The 21,620-nt window shown below is 40.7% G+C and overlaps 1 protein-coding gene across 3 annotated transcripts in view; it reads left to right on the forward strand.

The window, feature by feature from the left end:
* The window catches only part of LOC138299205 (butyrophilin subfamily 1 member A1-like), a 745,683-nt gene that overhangs the window by 486,752 nt on the left and 237,311 nt on the right, over nucleotides 1-21,620 (forward strand). For 2 of the 3 annotated variants that reach the window (XM_069237316.1, XM_069237318.1), the window contains one exon: nucleotides 12,078-12,098. The exons of the other annotated variant lie outside the window; for it this stretch is intronic. In XM_069237316.1, the coding sequence (XP_069093417.1) occupies nucleotides 12,078-12,098 (21 nt within the window). The remainder of the gene's footprint in view (nucleotides 1-12,077; nucleotides 12,099-21,620) is intronic. 3 annotated transcript variants of the gene reach the window in all.

The following is a 21,620-nucleotide window of genomic DNA, read 5'->3' on the forward strand; positions in this document are numbered from 1 at the left end:
TGCACCCCATCACTGGAATGTGGTGAGCCCCTCACAATCCTGAACCCCAATGCAATCCTCCTTTTTAAACAAGTGATACCTGAGGCCCTGCAAAAAAGACTGCTTCCTTTGCTTCTTTCATCCCTTCCCCATTGCTAAGCAATCATGCCTGTCTTGAAACAGGCTCTCTGTCATTTTTAGAAAATACATTTCTCCAAAGTGGTACCCCTCTGTTTGCAGCAAGAGTGCCCTCAGCCCTTATGCTTGCAAACACAACAAGCCCCCATGCCCCTTTTCTAAAGTAGAAGAGTCAAAATTGTGATGCAGTGAACCCTTCACATCCCAGGTCCCAGTGTCTCTGCACCTGGTTCACTAATAAAAGCTACTGCATTGCAAGCAGGATATCTCCTCTGTCCTTAGTTAAAAACAGAGGGTCTCCATCTTGTTCCATGAGCCCACAATCACTCTGAGGCCCAATCAAAGGTGTCTCCTCTGCTTCAGTTTTCCCCTTTGTTGTGCTATTGCCCAGAGGCCAAAAGCAGCACTGGCACAGCAAGCATGCAGTGTGCCCTAATGCCCTAACGCAAACAAGAAAAGGTGGTAAAACATCCAGAATTGCGGTTTAGTTGGCCACTCTCAGAGGTGATTTTTGGTGCCACTGCACTTGAAACACCAATGAGACCTAGGGCTAGATGTACAAAATACTTATTTTGCATTTCCTAAATAGCGACTCCTTAGAGATAAATACTTAGAAAATGCAAAATGGTATGTACAAAATTATAGATTCCCTAATAGCGATTCCTACAATGTAGGAATTGTTATTAGGAAATTGCTATTTAGGTAATACCAAACCATTCCTAGTAATAGGAAATTGCAAATTAGGAAATGCTAAAGCAAGGGTCACATTCAGCCTAAGGCCCCCTTGCAGCACTCCGAAAAAAATGGTGCACATGTAAAGCGCACACATACCCTAGAGCAGGGATCTGAAAAGTCGGTCCTGGAGAGCCGGGTCCATGCCAGGTTTTTAGCATATCCACATTTAGAAAAAAGATGTTTCAGAAATCTACATGCCCAGGGGCATGTGCACGTTTTATTGCACTTTAAAAAAAGACCATGGTTCCCATTGACTTATAGTCGATGGTAATTGCATTTCCTATATTCTCATTTTTCAATTAGGAATTGCTTTGTACATGTGCCAAAAAATTGCAAATAGGAAATCCCTATTTGCGATTTCCTTTTTAGGGCATCACGAAATACAATTTCTACAGGGTATAAATCTCATTTTGCGATTCCCTAAAGGCCTTTGTAGATAGGAAAAGGCTGTTTTGCATTTCTTAACGGGCCAAAATTGAGATTTGGCCCGTTAACAAATGCAAAAGGACATTGTACATCTGGCCCCTAGAGCTCTGTGAAGCAAGCTGATCCCTCCACTGGGCTGACTGGCCTCGGCTTATGTCCCCCAAGGAAGCTATCTGCGACTTTGTGTAAAAAAAAAAAGAAATAAAGCCCCATATGGCACCCTCTATTGGTTGGGCCTTGTTTCCCTCCGGGGTTCTCTGGCCACCAATGCTAGCAAGGAAAATCACATGAGAACAGAGGTAAAAACAAAAAAAAAAGACTGTCCCCATAGTTTTGTTAACATGCAGACCTTGAGGCATCTCTGGCTGACAGTGAAGGGGAGGGAGGGGAAATGTCTCCAATGCAAGAAATAAACCGGCCTTCTCACCCAGTTGTCTGCTACCTGAAAGAAATGTACATGTATTCAATTGCCTAATTATTAAATGTAAAGGCTGGTTAGGAGTCATTATATGATTTAAATGAGGGAGTCATTCTAAGTTTCATGGTGACAAAGAGGTAATATTTTTGAGAGGAAATGTAAGGGTGTTATCAACTGGATTCTGCAGTTCGACCTATCCATAGACAGTTATACAAATGTTGGCACTAGGTACAATCTGATTACATATTACTAAAACATATACTGTAAAAGCACTTGATTTACCTTAAACAATTATTTTTCTTCAGCTCTTAATTTTTAAATAAAGACAGAGATATTCACAGTGCTTTCTGTCACAGTGCTACAAATACACAAACCAGTTTTCCCCACTGCATGTATGAAAGTAGCCTATTTCTAGCTTGGTTACCCTCAATTTTGGCCTGTTTGGCAGTGTGTTTGACTGTGTCTGCTGGGATCCTGCTTATTGGGACCCCGGTAGTTATGATCTCTCCCTTAAATTATGGTTGTTGCATACTGTTAACTCAGTATTTCACCCACAATTGTCATACTGGTGCCCCTTATAAGTCCCTAGTATATGGTACCTATGTACCCAGGGCATTGGGGTTCCAGGGAAACAGTATATCTTTTGCACCCATAGGGAGCCCATGCAAAGGCCTCTACTGGACTGCGATTGCAGCCTATGTGAAAAGGTGCATGCACCCTTCCACTGCCATTTACACTGCGCCAGGTCACCTATAAGTCAACCCTATAGCAGGCCTTCCAGCCCTGAAGGCAGAGTACCTGTGTGTGAGGCACCCCTGCACTAGCAGAGGTGCCCCCACAACCTCCAGGACCATTTTCCCAGACTTCATAAGTGCGGGGACACCATTTTCCGTGTGTACTGGACATAGGTCACTACCTATGTCCAGCTACATAATGGTAACTCCGAACATAGGCATGTTTGGTATCAAACATGTTGGAATCATACACCAAGGCTTTTGCAAGCATTGGTTGTATGATTCCGTGCACTCTGGGGGCTCCTTAAAGAATCCCCAGTATTGCCAATCCAGCCTTCTGAGATTTTCCAGGCAGCCCCTGCTGCCACCTCTCAGACAGGTTTCTGCTCTCCTGTTGCTGGAGCAGCTCAAGCCCAGGAAGGCAGAACAAAGGATTTCCTTTGGGAGGGCTCTGGCGCGAAACTGGAAAAAGGAAAGGGGAGCGACTACTCCCCTGTCCATCACCACCCCACCAATGGTGCTCAGAGCTCCTCCAGAGGGTCCATGGGTTTTGCCATCTTGGATTCCCATGGAACTCTGGGAGCATCTGAGTGGCCAGTTCCAGTAGGTGACGTCAGAGCCCTCCTCTGATAGGTGCCTACCTGTTTAGCTGACCAATCCCCCTTTTACGGGCTCTTTAGGGTCTCTTCTTTGGGTGGTTCTTCAGATTCGGGTTGCAAGACTCCAGCAGAAATCCTCTGCATCCTTTACTTCAACTTCTCACCAAAGAAACTGCATCTGGACCCTACAGGAACTCTACAAACTGCAAGAAAGAAGCAAAGACGACTTCTGCAACACTGCATCTTCAGCTCCTGCCAGCTTCTGCAACGGTTTCCCAGTCATGCATCCGCAGAGGATAGCCTAAGTTCAGCCTGCACCAGAATAACAAAGGAATCTCCCTTGCAGTGAAGGAGTGTAGGAAGCTGTCCCTGGATATACTATATAAAAATGAGAAATAGTGTGCACAGAGTCCAGGGGTTCCCCAAGAGGCTTGACAGAGGCAAGAATAGATAATACTAATGCACTATTTGTGGTGGTGTGGCCGAGCAATTAGTCTTATCAGAGGGTAGTGTTAAGCATTTGTTGTACACACACAAGCAATCAGTGAAAACACACACTCACTGACCTAACTCCAGACCAATAGGTTTAAAAAAATATATTTCTCAATTTATTTCTAAAATCACAAGATTCATTTAGCAGGTAAGTACATTAAATGAAAGGCACTTTGCATAGTAATACTTAGAACTTTGAATGGAATCAACAATGTACACAGTTTTCTTTAAAATGGCAAAAAGCTATTTTAAAAGTGGACACTGCAATTTTCAACAGTTCCTGGGGGAGGTAAGTAAAGTACAGTTTTTGAGGTAAGTAACAAACTTACGGGTTCAGTCTCTGGGGCATTGGTAGCCCACCATTGGGGGTTCAAAATGACCCCAAACACCCAGCACCAGCAAAACAGGGACGGTTAGGTGCAGAGGTCAAACAGGAGCCAAAATAACGTGGGCCCCTATGGAGACAGGGGGTACTCCAGTTCCGGTCTGCTTGCAGGTAAGTACTTGCGTTGTTGTAGGGACTAACATAGGGGTTTGGAGGAGAACTGAGGGGGGCCCAATTAGGCACCAAACACGCACCCTCAGGGGGACGGGGCAGACGGGTGCATGGTGCAAATAGGGCATTGGGTTCCCAATGGAACTCAATGGGTGAACCCCGGGCATCACTTAGGCGCTGCAGGCAAGGCACAAGGGGGCTTCTCGGGCATGCCACCAACTAGGCAGGAAGGAGGGCCATCTGCTGGTCACTTCTGCACCAGTGGCCGGTTTCTCTGGGGGCTGCGGGTCCTAGGCAGTCGCGGTCAGGGGCATCCTCAGGATTCCCTCTGCAGGCATTGTTGTGGAGGGGTAGAGAGGTCAGCCCAGGGTGGACACTTGGTTGGAATCACCTTGGAGTCCTTTCTGGGTGGTTGGTTCCTCTGGACACAGGCCTAGGGCTGTCGGGTGCAGAGTAGTTTGGACTCACGCTTCTGGAGTGAGGTGAGAGTCCCTTTAAAGATGGTTTCTTTGTCTTCATGTTGGACAGGTCCACTGTAAAACAGGAGTTTCTTGGTCCTCGGTGAGGCAGGGAGTTCTCTGGAGGTTTTTTAGTTGTCACTGGTCCTGCAGAACGCGTTGCTTCTTCGCTTGCAGCTTTTTGAAGCAGGAGAAGGGCCGGTAGGCATGGGACTGAGTCAGTTGTTGTCTCCTGCTCTTCTCTGCTGGGTTTTCAGCTCAGCAGTCCTTCTTCTTTCTTGTGGTCATCAGGAATCTGAAGAGCTGGGTTCAGGGTCGCCCCTAAATACTAAATTTAGGGGTGTGTTAGGGTCAGGGGGTAGTAGCTGATGGCTGCTGTTCCTGAGGGTGGTTACAACCTCCTTGTTCCCACTCCCATTGGGGAGGGGGGCACATCCCTATCCTTATTGGTCCTGATCCTCCAAAGCAAGATGGAGAATGTCACAAGGAGGGGTGTCACTTCAGCTCTGGACACCTTAGGGGTGGTCCTGGCAGAGGGGGTGACTCCTCCTTGTTTTTCCTCCTTAGGGGTGGTCCTGGCTGAGGGGGTGACTCCTCCTTGTTTTTCTCATTATCCCTCTGGACTTGCCGCCAAAAGTGGGGGCTTGTCCGGGGGGTGGGTATCTCCACTGGCTGGAATGCCCTGGGGCATTGTAACACCAGGCCTGAGCCTTTGGGGCTCACTGCCAGGCGTTACAGTTCCTGCAGAGGGAGGTGTGAAGCACGTCCACCTAGGACAGGCTTTGTTTCTGACCACAGAGTGCACAAAGGCACTCACCCCATGTGGTCAGAAACTCATCTGGAAGGGGCAAGCTGGCAGAGACCAGTCAGTCCTACACTACCAGGCTGGCAGACATACGGGGGCCTTTCTAAGATGCCCTCTGTGTGCATTCTTCAATAAAATCCCACACTGGCATCAGTGTGGATCTATTGTGCTGAGAAGTTTGATACCAAACTTCCCAGTATTCAGTGTAGCCATTATGGTGCTGTGGAGTTCGTAATGACAAATTCCCAGACCATATACTCAGTATGGCTACCCTGCACTTACAATGTCTAAGAATTGACTTAGACACTGTAGGGGCATAGTGCTCATGCATCTGTGCCCTCACCTGTGGTATAGTGCACCCTGCCTTAGGGCTGTAAGGCGTGCTAGAGGGGTGACTTACCTATGCCACAGGCAGTGGTTGGTGGGCATGGCACTCTGAGGGGAGTGCAATGTCGACTTTGTCTTTTCTCCCCACTATCACACACAAGCTGCAAGGCAGTGTGCATGTACTGAGTGAGAGGTCTCTTAAGGTGGCATAATACATGCTGCAGCCCTTTAGGGACCTTCCCTGGCCACAGGGCCCTTGGTACCGGGGGTACCTATTGCAAGGGTCTTAACTGTGTGCCAGGGCTGTGCCAATTGGGTAAACAAAGGTACAGTTTTGGGGAAGAACACTGGTGCTGGAGCCTGGTTAGCAGAGTCCCAGTGCACTTTCAATCACAGCTGCCATCAACACTAGGCACAAAGTGGGGGGTAACCATGCCAACAGTGGCGTTTTCCTACAAGTAGTCACTACCCTACTTCAGCAGGCACCTCTCTGCAAAGACGACCGGCTGCGTGGGTCCCCTCTCGTGACAAGCTTTGTGGGGATCCTGCATCACGGGTGGTGGACTGAAGTGGTCCCAGCTTACCTCCCCACACAAGACAGTACCCCTGTGCACCGCATGTTTTGCTGTTGCCAAGGCTTGATGGCATTCATCCATGAAGTGCTTCATGCACCATGCAGCTCCGGCCCCCAGCACTCTATTCTGCGACACACAGCTTCCTGCGTGTTTTTCCGGCCGCTTAGGATCCTTTGTTGTAGTGCTGTGTGGGCCTCCTTTTTCACCTCCTTTGTCCACATGCTGTGGGACTCCTGTGTGCACTGCCTGGACTTCTGAGTGCTCTCTGAGTTGCTGAGAGGCCCCTCTGAATCCCCCTCCTGGGTAGAGTCCATCAGGTCCCTACGGGGAACACAAACAATATATACTAAGAAAGTGGAATGCAAATGTTGTTTTCCCACCTAGGCAAGTGTAGAGGGGCAGTAGGAGTATTGGAAAACACCAAAGGTAAGTAATAGAACCCACCCCAGATCCCAGGAAAGCAGGAGTAAATCACAGTAACTTTCCTAGAACAAACAAGAACACGAGAAAGAAGATTATGCAAGACACAGGAGTCCAAGAATGCAAAATGATGTTTAAAAGGAAATGCAGTACATGTGACATGAGACCTGGCTGTGCTCCTGCCCCTGTTCTCAAGACATCATGCCACTCCCCAACCTGTTGGGCCTTGGCGCACATCCATGATGAAGTGGCAATTATTTGATATACACTGAATATTTCAGTTGGTAATGCATGTCTGGTGCTTTTGTCTTGTACATCTCTAGAGTTGGTAGTGTTACTAATTCATCACTAGAATAAAGTATTGTTAAAATTACAAAGGTATTCAAGTAATGCTTGTGTACTTCATGAGTGAAAAAGTGAATTGTTGCTTTTATTGTACAACCACACCTACAAAGCGGCTCTTTGTTAAATGTGATGATTTTAGCAAATATGTGCTTTCTGGTCAATAGTGCGTTGCATCCTTGGACATGTATTTTTAGGATTAAACTATGAATTGAAAATAACATAACAATGCTGCTGGCTGAGAAGTAAGCACTGGCTTAAGGTTATCACACTTGATGGAAAGATTTGGAAGCTGTCTGGAACTGCTTTTATATCTGTTACCATGATCAGTGTAAACATTACATTTTGTTGCTGAGCCAATAGGGTGTGTAAATAAGCATTGCCTCTGTGGTTGAAAAATGCTGTGAAACGAATGATTTTGCACTAATATTGTGCTTCATTCAGGGTGGGGATGGAGTGGTTTAAAAATGCTATCTGTTTATTCTGGTAGAATTTGCATTTTATTTCAATATCTGCAAAGATCATTCATTATTTAAGGCTGTTCTTTGGATCATGTTTTCAATTTTTATTTTCCAGGAGAGGTCCCTTGTTTCACCACTGGTTACATTCCAGTTCATTAGGAGATTTTCATACTATGTCCATTAACCTAAACAAGAATAGTTGCAAGTAGTCCTGCGTCAGGCACCTTTCAGTTAACAGCTCTTTCATGATGAAAATGTTGAGTCCATAAAAACAACGCTAAAAGTGAACTATAAATGTCAGAATACAACATGCTGTTGCTAAAGAGTCACTACTAGATACATTTGTCACATATGACAGGAAAGCCATATCATAACTATGTCAGTACCTCGAAAAAGATCAGAAATGCACTGGTTCTGTGTTTAGGGCTGGGCCTTTCCAGAAGCACCCTGGTTTGAGTTGGATTCATAATATGCAGTGCTCCCTCCACATCAGTCATGTGGGGTCAACAGTTGGGGTAATATGTCGGCTATTAGCAGGGACTAGTATCAGTATGCAGTCAGAGAGGTAGTGCATGTAACATACCCTTGCATCAAAGCTAAAAAGACAATTGGTGAAGTTATGGAGGGTGAATGAGGAATATTTGATCAGTGAAGGGTGCTCCATTTTTACAGAGTTTGTTGATTTAGCGGCCATGAAGTTCAGATTGTTTAGTCACTCTGCAGTGCAAAACTTGTAGCCCTTCCCTCCCATCTCTTTCCGTTGACCCCCTACCTTTTTATTTGTGTACACCACATTGCTTTTTGGGAATCCTCAGTCACCCAAGCTATGCTTCTCTGAAGGACTCCCAACTGACAGAAATACTTTTAACAATACTCTGAGAGCAGATTTTGCCCGAGGGGAAGTATGTTGAGCTGAAAATGAGACAACATGATAGAGAATCCCAGGAACTGGTGATGAAGGGATCCGTTCGGGACGTCAAAATAAGCATCCTCTAATTCCCTAATCACAATAAAGGGCCTTATTACGAGTCTGGCAGTCAACAGACCAACAGACTTGCGGTGGAAGTTGGCCAGCCAAGGTTGTGGCGGTCTGACAGCCACATTACGAGGTTGGCTGGCAGACCCGGCAACCTACTACTGCCCCCACTGAACTCAGCTCCACACTGCCAATTACAACCTTCTTCTCTGCCAGCCTTTTCATGGTGGTTCAATCGCCATGAAGAGGCTGGTGGAAAACAAGTGCAGGGGGCCATGGGGGGCCCTGCACTGCCCATGGCCCCCCTGCCCAGCTCACTCGAAATGCACACTGTCTGCAGTGCTGGTGCCCCCTGCGTGCGGCAGCATTGCAGCCAGTTCTATTATGAGGCGGCGGCAATGCTGCCACACCTTTCCCACTGGGCTGATGGGCGAGAACTTCAGTTCCCACCCATCAGCCTAGTGGCACAGTTATATTAGGGCAGTGGGGAGACCACCACTTCCCTTGCAGTCTCCTCACCATGGGTCTGGGTCCAAAGTCTCCTGGAAATCAATGGAATAAGTGTTTGGGGAGTGTCCATCTTGAGATTAATTGTGGCGACATAAACCTGTACTCAGAAAAAATGTTGAACACTCCCAATTTTCCCCTATCTTCATGAGGAACCAAAGAAATCACTTGCTTCTCCTGCAAAGATTTGACGCTTACTCTGAAAGCAATTTGTTTGGCCTAGGATTTTGTCCATCGGGTGACAATAGTTCATGAAGCTGGAGGACAAGATCCAAATTTGATATAAATTTGCCTACCATCAGGATCCCCCACTTACTCTTACTAGGTAGCCAGGAGCACTGAAACGGTTTGGTGAAGAGTCAGAAGATTTTAAAGGGGGATCGCATTGTTTGCCAATGAAGCAAGAGGCACCTCACAAGTATGTCCAGCAAAAGAGCATTGTTCCCCTCTGAAAGCAAGCCTTCTTTACAGATAATGTGGAGGGTGATGATTATTTAGATGCTTAAGTGATGGCTAAGACATGCATCAGAGTCATGATACAAGCAAATCATCCAGGTGAGGGCCAAAAAGATGGAGACCAAGAAAAGGAAGGTGATATTGAAGGACAGAAGCATTTTCAGTTCCTTCAGTCTTCCAATCATGAGTTTATTCAAGTCTGTGAATCCCCCCAACACCCCTAGAGATTAAGCCGGTAGCCCACAAGGAGTTAAAAGATACGTTTGCCAAAATATGCCTGAAGCTCTATACTGGCAAGCAGATCAGCAAAGTCAGGTACAGCCAACATAGCAGAAGAAAGTGGTTGAAAATACAGTGAATGCATAGTGAGTCTCACAGCAAGGTTCACTCTAAAATAAGCCTTCTTAAGAACAGCAATTACCATCCACCATTCTTTCAAAGGGATCAGACCGTGAAGTGTCATCCATGACCACTGAAAAATGACCAGTCAAGTTAGTTAAAACAGAATCCTGCATCACTGATTGCAGAAAATTCTGATCATCAATCAGATACATCGTTGTTCAGGAACTTTGAAATAGCAGTCTATTCCCTCTGTTTCCATTCAGCAAGGATAGCATCCTTCATTACTGGAAAAATAATGGAACTTATCTTGGAGTAAATCTCAAACAATAGACAATAAGGCTGAAATGGTCATTTGGACCTCCTCCTCTCCGTTCAGAAATTCCATTCTTGCCATACAACCTCTAGGATCAGGCAGAGGTGAATATAGCAATACCTCCGCAGCGTCTAGTAAAGACTAGGAATAAGGAATAAAACAGGTACTACTTCCCTGATTTTTACTTGGGCATGAGATCAACAAGGTTTCAGCTGGTAAAGCTCAAATATATTCCTTAGAATGTATGGCAGCCACCTAGTGGTCACTTCCATCCAGATTAACTACTTGCATCTGAAAGGTATAGAAATTAGATATCAAATAGCAAGCTTTAAATATAGAAGATCCACATACAAGAAGAATTCAATATCATCTGCTGAATGCGCAACCTGCGTCAAGGACCGAAAAAAAGGGACTAACAAGAAAAGTGAAAATACAAGACACATTTGTTTCCTCATGTGTAACACAACCGGCCCACCCAATGCAGCATTGCAGATGTGCTGCAGAGGAGTGGAATACTTGCCTAAGTTGTGTTAGCGCATCAGACCGTAATTAGTAAACTTACAAGGAGATGCGAATAGGTCGATGAACCTTTTGACTCGTTTAAGTCGTTCTCACTATGGCTCTATTACAAAAACAATAATCAATGCACAATAATCAACAATGATTAGTAATCAATAAAATAATAATCAATGGAGTCAATAAATATCACACACCATAACCTTTCAGCCATGAAAAATCTTACCTTTAGTAAGGTTTAGTAATTTTATTTCCCTTATATTAACAATGCTAAAGTCATGTAGATTAATCTCAAAATCAAACGGAACACATATATGAACAATTCTGGTTGTCTGAAGCGGCGAAAGAAACACAATCTATTCAAAGCTTGAATTACGACACATTCTAGTGCTACTGTACAAATCGAAAGCAGAGTCAGCTGCAATATAGATATGGGATACACAGAATTTAGCAAGATAACTCATCAAACATTAGTTCCTGTAATTCGTCACTCATTTGTGAATGTCCTCATCTACCCTCAGATTAGCATCCGCATGTTGGGCTTCCTGGGAAAGTACGTCTCACACACATTACACACAAGTGGTGACATTACTGGGGACATCATCTCCTGTCCGTCGGTTCCCACAGAAAGCTTCGGTTAAGCACTTTTAATAAGACAATAGACTTTTCACAGTTTAATTCACTCCATCAGCATTTTTATTAACGGCTAAGAAATACAGCTTCTTCATGAGGCCTGGCAAAACTAGGCCAAGACACTTGCTAAGTTAAGGCCTACAATTAATAAGCTAAAGCATATTTCATAACCCTAAATATGACATAATATCACATTAATCTAATACATTTTCAATATTTCATCAGTATTAATCATTAATTAGTACATTTTGTGAACACTGGTGGCCATTCTTCGAGGTTTCATTTTCAAACGCATGCATTATTTTCTATGTTATTTCATTTTCTACATACTTCAATTATTTAAAACACATAAACACTCATTAATAATTTCTAATTAAGACACCTGCTTCAGCAGTTGCCACCTGAGCACGTCATTCCTCCTGGATCAACACAATATGTATCAGTTCTTGCAATCCCAGAAAAGAATATCTCAAAGGAAGTACACGCTCCTTCCTCAACCCATCTGGCCATTACTGGCCACAGAGGGAAGGAACAACACAACCAAAGACTAAGATAGATAGCTGAGGGCCCAGCCACAGGCCAGACAAGTTCATGGCAGATGATACAGAGGCGCAAAAGCGTTATAAGGATCTGAATGGCAGACATGAAGACATGAAGTGGTTAGGAGAACTCTCCATATTATGCAGCTAGAAATAATACTAATTAGAAACAAGTTTGTGCTACTAAAGGGAGGCCTGGGACCAAGACGGGGAATGGAGAGCAATGGCCATTAAGCAATGACCATTACGCTTTGCTTACATGCTGTCTTTCTGTCTCCATTTATCTCTCTTTTAAGTTGAAAATTAAACTGTTGAAAAGCTCATCATGAATTGCTTTCTAACACACGTAGTTAATTTTCATGTTCATGTTTTTTTTGTCGTGTCCCACAGGAGCTCTTCGTGAAGAACTAGGTGAGTTTGTTAGTAAAGAGATTACTGCATGTTCATCCATTTAATGATTCAGTAGAAAGCCTTAGTAGGAAAAACTGAAGAGTATGGCCACTTTACTTTTTTGTGCTGCATTTGCGTCTTTTTTTTACGCAAAAGCAGTGCAAACTTGCAAAATACATTTATATTTTGTACGTTTGCACTGTTTTTGCATCAAAAAATGGCGCAAATCCGGAGCAAAAAAGTATAAATATGGGCCAAAGTTTTTTGTTCAAAACCCCCAACAGTTTTCATTATATGTTGAAGTGTTCATATTATCACGTCCCACACATTCAACATGTGTCTGCACTCTGAAGGTCTTATTTGGGTTCAGTGCATCCTCCAGGACCTTACTCACACTCTGGTGTACTTTACTACAACTACCAATTCAAATTCAAATTGTATGTTTACTTGCTGCCAGCTCACCCTGAACCTTGAATAGCCGTCTTGGCAAACTGAATGAAAGAAGATTCAGGACCAGAGAAGGCTCTGTTAAAGTAAGGTGATAGTTTCTAGAATGTCCTCTGTATTTTACATACATATCAGGCTCCTAATTAAAACTAGTAAAACCACAAGCTTGAAGCATTCCAGCGTCAGTTTCCATCAAACAGCACAATACAGTTGAAAAAGTTACATTGCTTCGATGGATTGTGGACAAAAGCAAACAGACATAGATTCCTGCAACAAAGTGTAATTCAGCTAAAACGTACGCCTCAAAAGAAGTTTCCCATGAAGTATTTGATTTTAACATTGGTTATTCAGTTTTTCCAACAGAAACTCTTGCACTGAAATATCAGCCATTTATTCCTTGATTGTTCAATGCTCCTCCCTAAAGGCTGCACTGCATCTTCCTGCAGTTTAAACTGGAAGAGTTTTTATTTGTCTTTGAAATTACATCAGCTAGGTTCATACTCCATTGGACTGACTGTTCAACAAGGTACCTGCATGGATTGCAAAGAGCCCAAGCTCTAGAACACTGAATTTGGGGATGCTATAAAAATGTATTTCTTTTTCTAAAGTGCCTTAAAAATATAGATCAGAACTTTTTCTGAAATCCTTTATTTAATTCAGAATTTTAATTGGTGTGTAATATATATATAGATATATATATATATATATATATATATATATATGTAGTAGAACAAAGTGGTCGAAGAGTTGCTGGGCGGCCCACTCCACTGCCAGTGCCAGTGACAAAGAGGACCAATCTCGAAAATATATATAATACCAAAAGGATTTCACCGCACTCCACGAGGTATGAGTAGCATGTATTTTATTGCAGTAACAACCACCGGCGCGTTTCAACTCACCAAGGAGTCTTGGTCACGGTAAGTGAGTCCCTTTTTACTTTTTCTTTTTATACTCAATATTCCTTCCTCATGCACAATGCATTCTGGATATCGTAGTTTACACAGATTAAAATAAAAAATACAAAATTCCCATTTCACAATGCATGACTCTTATTTTTTCTATTTTTCAATATTCCTCCAATCCTTTCCGACTGTCAATTTGACACTGCTTTATTTTCTGTTGTTATTTCCAATATTGCACTGATTCTACTACACAGTTAAAGGTATTACTTGTTAGTAGTTTGCTCAATAAAGCAAGGACTACTTTGTATTTTGTACTGCATCTATTATTAAGCTAGAGTCATACATTCTCAATCTACTGCTTCTTTCCTAATATACTCATTAGTTTTTGAAACATTTCCTACCATCTTTTTCATTATTGTCACTACAAATTCCGCCCTTCATGATTTCATTACTATCATTATAGTATACCTTAACATGTTTCAAATCACTCTAATTTATAGATGAACATGTAATTCCTCGTCCATGTTCAATCCATATGGCATTTTGGTACGAAGCTGAATAATGTATCTGCTCTCCAGTTGTCGGAGCTTACGGATTCTGTCACCACCTATCTCACTCTTTTTCATTTGTGCTATTCCAACAAACCTTAATGACCTCCAATCATTCGTATGAGTCCTAGAGTAGTGTTTTGCCATTGTGTAACTCATATCTTGATTTGTAATGGCTCTAGTGTGCTCTAAGATCCTTTTCTTAAGCGGACATATTGTGCTCCCAATATAACTTAATCCACATTCACACTCGAGCATGTACACCACATATTGGCTGTCACAAGTAATTCTCTGTGAGATGTGTGTGACCTTCCCTTTATGATCCATAAATGTTTTTGTATTCCTTGCAATCTGACACACTTTGCATTTATTACATTTATAGAAGCCCACTGCCTCAGTCTTCAGCCAATTCTTTAGTATTGATGCTACATAATGGCTGTTCACCAATATGTCTTTCAATGAGCGTGACTTTCTATATGTTATTTGTGGTTTGGAGCCTATTCTTTTTACCAAATCTTGATCACTTCTCAATATTTTCCAATGTTTTCTGAATATTGTTTCTATGTTCTTACTTTCCTTACTGAAAGTGAGAATTAGACGAGGGCACCCTTCCTCCTTATCATTCCCTCTTCTTGCACCTTTGTCTATCAAAGTGTCCTGCCAGGGTATCTTCTTGGCTCTTTTCTCGCTACAATCAATATTTGCTTTTGGATACCCTGGATGCATAAACTGTTTTCGTACCTTACTGAATTGTTTTTCCATTTCTTTATTATTGGAGCAGTTTCGTCTAGTTCTTAAGAATTCTCCAAAGGGAATGCTCTTTAATAATGGTTTCAGATGGAAGCTGCTTCCAGGCAGAACACTATTTGTGGATGTTGCTTTCCTAAACATAGTTGTATTTATCTGATCATTTTCTATATACACTCTAATGTCTAGAAAATCAATTTGTTTGTCATTGATGTCATATGTAAAATTTAGACCACAATCATTTACATTTAAAATTTTGAAATATACATCAAATTCCTCCTTGGCACCATCCCAGATTAGAAACAACTCATCTATATAACGTAACCATGGTACCACTTTGTCAAGATTTTCTGAATATTCATCTTGCCATGCTATTTCTCTCTCCCACCAGCCCAAGGTTAAATTAGCATAGCTTGGAGAGAGAGAAATGCCCATGGCAGTTCCTCGCACCTGTTTGTATACCTTTTTGTCAAATGTAAAGATGTTATTATTTAAACACAATTTTACCATCTCCACAAGCATTTCAGAATGTCTTTTCTCTTCAATCTTCCTTTGTCGTAAGAAATAATTAAATGCATTTAATCCTACTTCATGTCTGATTGATGTATACAATGATTCTGCATCCACCGTCACTAGGTTGTAACTCGCCTGCCATTCAATGCCATCTATCACGCTCAAGAAATCAACTGTATCCTTGATAACGGAGCTGAGAGAGGAAACCAATGGAGCAATATAATAATCAACATATTTTGATATATTTTCAAACAAAGATCCACACCCTGAAATAATCGGTCTCGCCGGAGGCTTATTAAGCGTTTTGTGAATCTTTGGAAGTAAATATATAGTAGACAAGACTGGATGATTCGGGTTAAAATATTTAAGTTATTCTTCATTAATCAATAATTCATTCTGCCATTCTTCCAATTTTTTTTAGATTTCCTCCTGTATTTGATTTGTAGGGTCATTCCTTAGTTTCTCATAACTCTCCTTATCATTTAATTGTCTCATTGCTTCATTTACATAATCCTTCCGATTAAGAATCACAATATTGCCTCCCTTGTCCGCAGGTTCGATAATAATATTGTCATTATCCGAAAATCGTTATAAGGCTTTTCGTTCAGTCATAGTTAGATTCTCTCTTCTTCCAGTAGGTTTAGCATATTCCAATTTCTCCAAGTTATTAATAACCATCTCATAAAATAAGTCTACTTTATTCCCTGGTGGTAAAATAGGACAGAATTTTGAGGTCGATTTAAAATGACTATATTTATGATCATTTGTTTGAATCCCCATTGTTTCTAATATTTGGGTAGATGTCATCTCTTCATCTTCGAAGTTATTCATTAAATCATAGCACACTTTTATGTCTTGTATTTTATCGATCATCAAACCTGTATCTTTCTGTATGTTTTGTATATCTATAGATCGTGGTTGATGTTTGCTGAAATGTTTTGCCAATTTGATTTTTCGAATAAACTTATACATCTCTATCTTAGTCTCTATTCTATCAAAATGATGTTCAGGACAGAAAGATAGGCCTTTATTCAGTACATTTTCCTCTTCCTTTGTTAATGTGTAATCAGAAAGATTTATTACCAACTTTTCTTCGTCTATTTTTTCTATATCTTCTATTGTGGTTTTCTCTGTCTCTTGCGTAGAGGATAGTTTTTTCTTTCCTTTTCCTCTTCTGATTTTCCTATGCTTGATTGTATATTTCTTGGCTGGCCTCTGCCCACACTGCGTCCTCAGCCCCTGCCTTTTGATGTTTGTTGATCTATGCATATAATTTGCATTTCTTCCAATAATGTTGTTCTAATTCTTACATTCTCGGGCTCTTCGCCTTCACTGATTTCAATATCTGATTCATTTATTGCGTCTGACATCGTTGACACTTTTGATTTGACATCTTTGGAATGTTGTTGTTGTTTAATTCGTTCAAATCTCTTTGCAAATGTCAGCACTTTCCCATTTTTGTAATCCCATTCATCTTGATAAAATTTCCTCTGTTTTCGCATTTCTATCTCAGATTGATATTTATTAAGTCTGTCCTCCATTCTTTTCCTATGTCTGTTGAGTTCTTCCTGATTGCCCATATTCTTAATTTTTTCTTCCATCATTTGTGCTTCCTTGGTCACTTCTGCCACATCAATTTTAGCATATTTAATCAAAATCCACATCTTGTTACGTGAACAGGTCATATTGTTCTCTCCCCATTCTGATAATAACTCAGGTTTAATGTCTGAATAGTTAGGAAGTGTGAAGATCCACAATCCTCTTGGTACCCTCCCAACCTCTATATATTTTTCAAGAGTTATTATTTCCCAGCTTTTATATATCTCCTTCCGATATAGCTTTTCTAGTTGGAAAAATTTATTTTGTATTGAGGTGACATTCTCTGTTGCTTTCACAGTCTCATCTAATGTTTGAGCTCCTCGCATAGTTGAAAATAAAGTCTCTGCTTTAGGAGCACGTTTTGCTGCTCTTGCTTCCATTTTACTTATTATGCCAAAGACACAAAGGAAAGAAAGAAAAGAAAAAAGAACAAAAAGGGGAGAAAGCAATGGGAAATTTCAAAAATAAACTCGAACTCTTTAAGTTGTTACAATCTGCTCCATTTTATCTTGCACACACCCTCGTGGCCTATATTTGTAAGGCTGCATCGATATTATTGAAAATAAACACATATTCCTTCATACGTGCTTCTAAATTCAGAATTATACGATAGTTCTTAAGGCAAACATTGACTTTTACTTGAACAAGCTTGCCGCGTGTTTTGGCATACTCCGACTCCACACAGGTGGCGTTAAGCCTCCAGGAAATTAATGTCAGCTGTAAATCTCTTCGGTTCTCTTTCCGATCCGGATTCCGAAGGTTCCTCGCATGTTTAACTTTAAAAAATGAACTCCAAAAGCCTTTTGCTCAGTATGCCACTACAATGCTCCTTTTTCTGCGTGGCTCCGAAGTCGATTTTATCCTTTTCTCTCTCTGCGTCTTTCAAGCGGCTCTCACAAGCACCTACTGTGTGCTTCAGAGTTCAATTCCGAATGTGTTTATGTAATGTCTTTCGCCCGTCAAGCATCAGCGGCTTCTATTCTGAATGTGTTTATTCTTTCACATGTCAAATGTCGGCGGCTTTCAGAAACATCCGCTGTGTACTTCAAAATGCTTTCCAAATATAATTGTTTGACAACACTTTCTCAAATTAGCACACGCTTTCCAGATGGCCTAATCCTAGTCAATGCAGCCCCTCTCTTATTTTATTTTCCAGTTATGCATTAGCTATTAGTTATGCATGTGGTACTATGGTTACGTTATATAGATGACTTGTTTCTAATCTGGGATGGTACCAAGGAGGAATTTGATGTATATTTCAAAATTTTTTATGAAAATGATTGTGGTTTAAATTTTACATATGGCATCAATGACAAACAAATTGATTTTCTAGACATTAGAGTGTATATAGAAAATGATCAGATAAAATACAACTATGTTTAGGAAAGGAACATCCACAAATAGTGTTCTGCATGGAAGCAGCTTCCATCTGAAACCATTATTAAATGGCATTCCCTTTGGAGAATTCTTAAGAACTAGAAGAAACTGCTCCAATCACAAAGAAATGGAAAAACAATTCAGTAAGGTACGAAAATAGTTTATGCATTGAGGGTATCCAAAAGCAAATATTGATTGTAGTGAGAAAAGAGCCAAGAAGATACCCCGGCAGGACACTTTGATAGACAAAGGTGCGAGAAGAGGGAATGATAAGGAGGAAGGGTGCCCTCGTCTAATTCTCACTTTCAGTAAGGAAAGTAAGAACATAGAAACAATATTCAGAAAACATTGGAAAATATTGAGAAGTGATCAAGATTTGGTAAAAAGAATAGGCTCCAAACCACAAATAACATATAGAAAGTCACGCTCATTGAAAGACATATTGGTGAACAGCCATTATGTAGCACCAATACTAAAACATTGGTTGAAGACTGAGGCAGTGGGCTTCTAGAAATGCAATAAATGCAAAGTGTGTCAGATTGCAAGGAATACAAAAACATTTATGGATCATAAAGGGAAGGTCTCACAACTCTCACAGATAATTACTTGTGACAGCCAATATGTGGTGTACATGCTTGAGTGTGAATGTAGATTAAGATATATTGGGAGCACAATATGTCCGCTTAAGAAAAGGATCTTAGAGCACACTAGAGCCATTACAAATCAAGATATGAGTTACACAATGGCAAAACACTACTCTAGGACTCATACGAATGATTGGAGGTCATTAAGGTTTGTTGGAATAGCACAAATGAAAAAGAGTGAGATAGGTGGTGACAGAATCCGTAAGCTCCGACAACTGGAGAGCAGATACATTATTCAGCTTCGTACCAAAATGCCATATGGATTGATTATTGGCGAGGAATTACATGTTCATCTATAAATAAGAGTAATTTGAAACATATTAAGGTATACTATAATGATAGTAATGAAATCATGAAGGGCGGAATTTGTAGTGACAATAAGGAAAAAGATGGTAGGAAATGTTTTGAAAACTAATGAGTATATTAGGAAAGAAGCAATAGATTGAGAATGTATGACTCTAGCTTAATAATAGATGCAGTACAAAATACAAAGTAGCCCTTGCTTTATTGAGCAAACGCCTAACAAGTAATACCTTTAACTGTGTTGTAGAATCAGTGCAATATTGGAAATAACAACAGAAAATAAAGCAGTGTCAAATTGACAGTCGGAAAGGATTGGACGAAAATTGAAAAATAGAAAAATAAGAGTCATGTATTGTGAAATGGGAATTTTAATTTTAATTTTAATCTGTGTAAACTACGATATCCAGAATGCATTGTGCATGAGGAAGGGATATTGAGTATAAAAAGAAAAAGTAAAAAGGGACACACTTACCGTGACCAAGACTCCTTGGTGAGTTGAAACGCGTTGGTGGTTGTTACTGCAATAAAATACATGCTGCTTATACCTCGTGGAGAGCGGTGAAATCCTTTTGGTATTATATATATATATATATATATATATATATATATATATATAAAAATATATTCTTTTTTCACTGAAAAACAAAGGTATAGGTTCACGTTTTACCCGAACAAATCCACAGAAATTATACTTACTGTTATGCTTATGTTAAGAAACTAAAACTTGTGGCCTTAAATTACTTAACTGCACAAGTTATAGTTTCTTCAGATAACTATAACTATAGGTATAACTATAAGTATAACTGCTGAAAATCTACGGGGATGTGAGGGTAAAATGTGAACTTAACTTTAACATTCCTGTAACCTTTGTTTTATTCTGGGAATTTCTATGTAAACAAATATATAATTACCGTACAGTAATAGAGCCACCCCCCCATGCATGCACCCAACCCCATTCGAGGGTATGGTGTGTGAGATTTTTTTTCCAATTGGGCACAAATCTGCATAGGATCTGTGTCCTTAGATCCTTAGATATCTATACAATTTTTTCGTTAATAACTCCCAAACTACTGAACAGATTTACACCAAATTACAAAAAGATCGTTCTTGACCAAGGTCTAGCTTTCTGCAAAATGTTGTGTAATTAGGTTCAGTGCTTCAGGCTACAGCCGAGTCTAAAAACTGCAAAATCCCTATCGACATTGCATGGGGGAAAAGCATTTTGCTCCCCTCCCCCACCTTTTTCTCAGCCACTGCTTGATGGATCACCCCAAAACTTTTCATGCAGAACTACGCAAAGTAGGGGACCTTTTTTTTTAGAAAATTTTGTGAAGATTTGTCAAACTTCGTCAAAGTTATTAGCAAAACTAAAACACTTCATCTATATATATATATATATATATATATATATATATATATATATATATATATATGGAAAGAGAGAGAGAGTTGTAATTTATCCTCAATTGTTTAACGTTTTAAATGTTATTCTGCTTCAAATGCAATGTAAAGCAGGACAATTAATCATGAATTACTTTTTGTCCTTGCTCTCCCTCATCTCAACACACATCACGCCACCAAATTAATGTGTCTGATGTGCCACAGTGGTTATTGGCGTATAAAAATATGACATTAATCTGGGTCAGAATGATTAGTATTTTAAAGGGATTGCCAGGGTCCTGCATACTGAGGAATGTGCAACTACGAGCCTCCTCTTTCAGTGTAACACCCTTCTCTGGAAGAAATTCTGCCCTGCCTGAAGATAGCAGTATCCCCATCCTGTGCCAAAGGAAGCAATGCTGGGCAGAGTACCACAATCAAAAAATAATCTGGTCTCTTCTTCGGGTATATCTTTTCAGCCCATAAACTTTCATTGACAGCAAATGCAATCCTCATACAAATTCACTTAATATCATTACATGTTACATAATTAAGATACAATAAAACATTATGTAAAATATTTAAAATGTAAAATATATGATAGGCAATAAAACAAGCCCAACCCTAAAATGGAACCTAAAACAATTAACAAAAAGACATTTCTTTGATTTCATATTCCATATTTTATAAAAAGCAGTCTGAGGTAACACTCTTCTAACATACTAAATAACAAATAATTAAAACAAATATTTTTACCATTACAATTCACCCCTGGGGAACAGGGACATTTCACATTAAGTGAAGTAACCCTAGACATAAGCCTAGGAATATGTTAAAATGTGCTAACTTGGATTCAGTCTATCTCTCAGCTCTATTCTAGCAGACATCGAAACCTTGCTAGCATCATAGACATGGTCAATGCAGTGCTTAATTTGTGCTTGTTGTTTCCGGTGCTGAGCACCAGCACTTATTTTTGAGGGCTGGGGCTTATTCTTCTGCCTCAAGCATTTGCTGCGAGCACAAGACACATATGGGAAAGACGGAGGAAGAGAAAAACGAAAAAGCGTCACGATGAGAGAAAGC

The sequence above is a fragment of the Pleurodeles waltl genome, chromosome 6, assembly GCF_031143425.1.
Source record: "Pleurodeles waltl isolate 20211129_DDA chromosome 6, aPleWal1.hap1.20221129, whole genome shotgun sequence".
Taxonomy (NCBI): Eukaryota; Metazoa; Chordata; class Amphibia; order Caudata; family Salamandridae; genus Pleurodeles; species Pleurodeles waltl.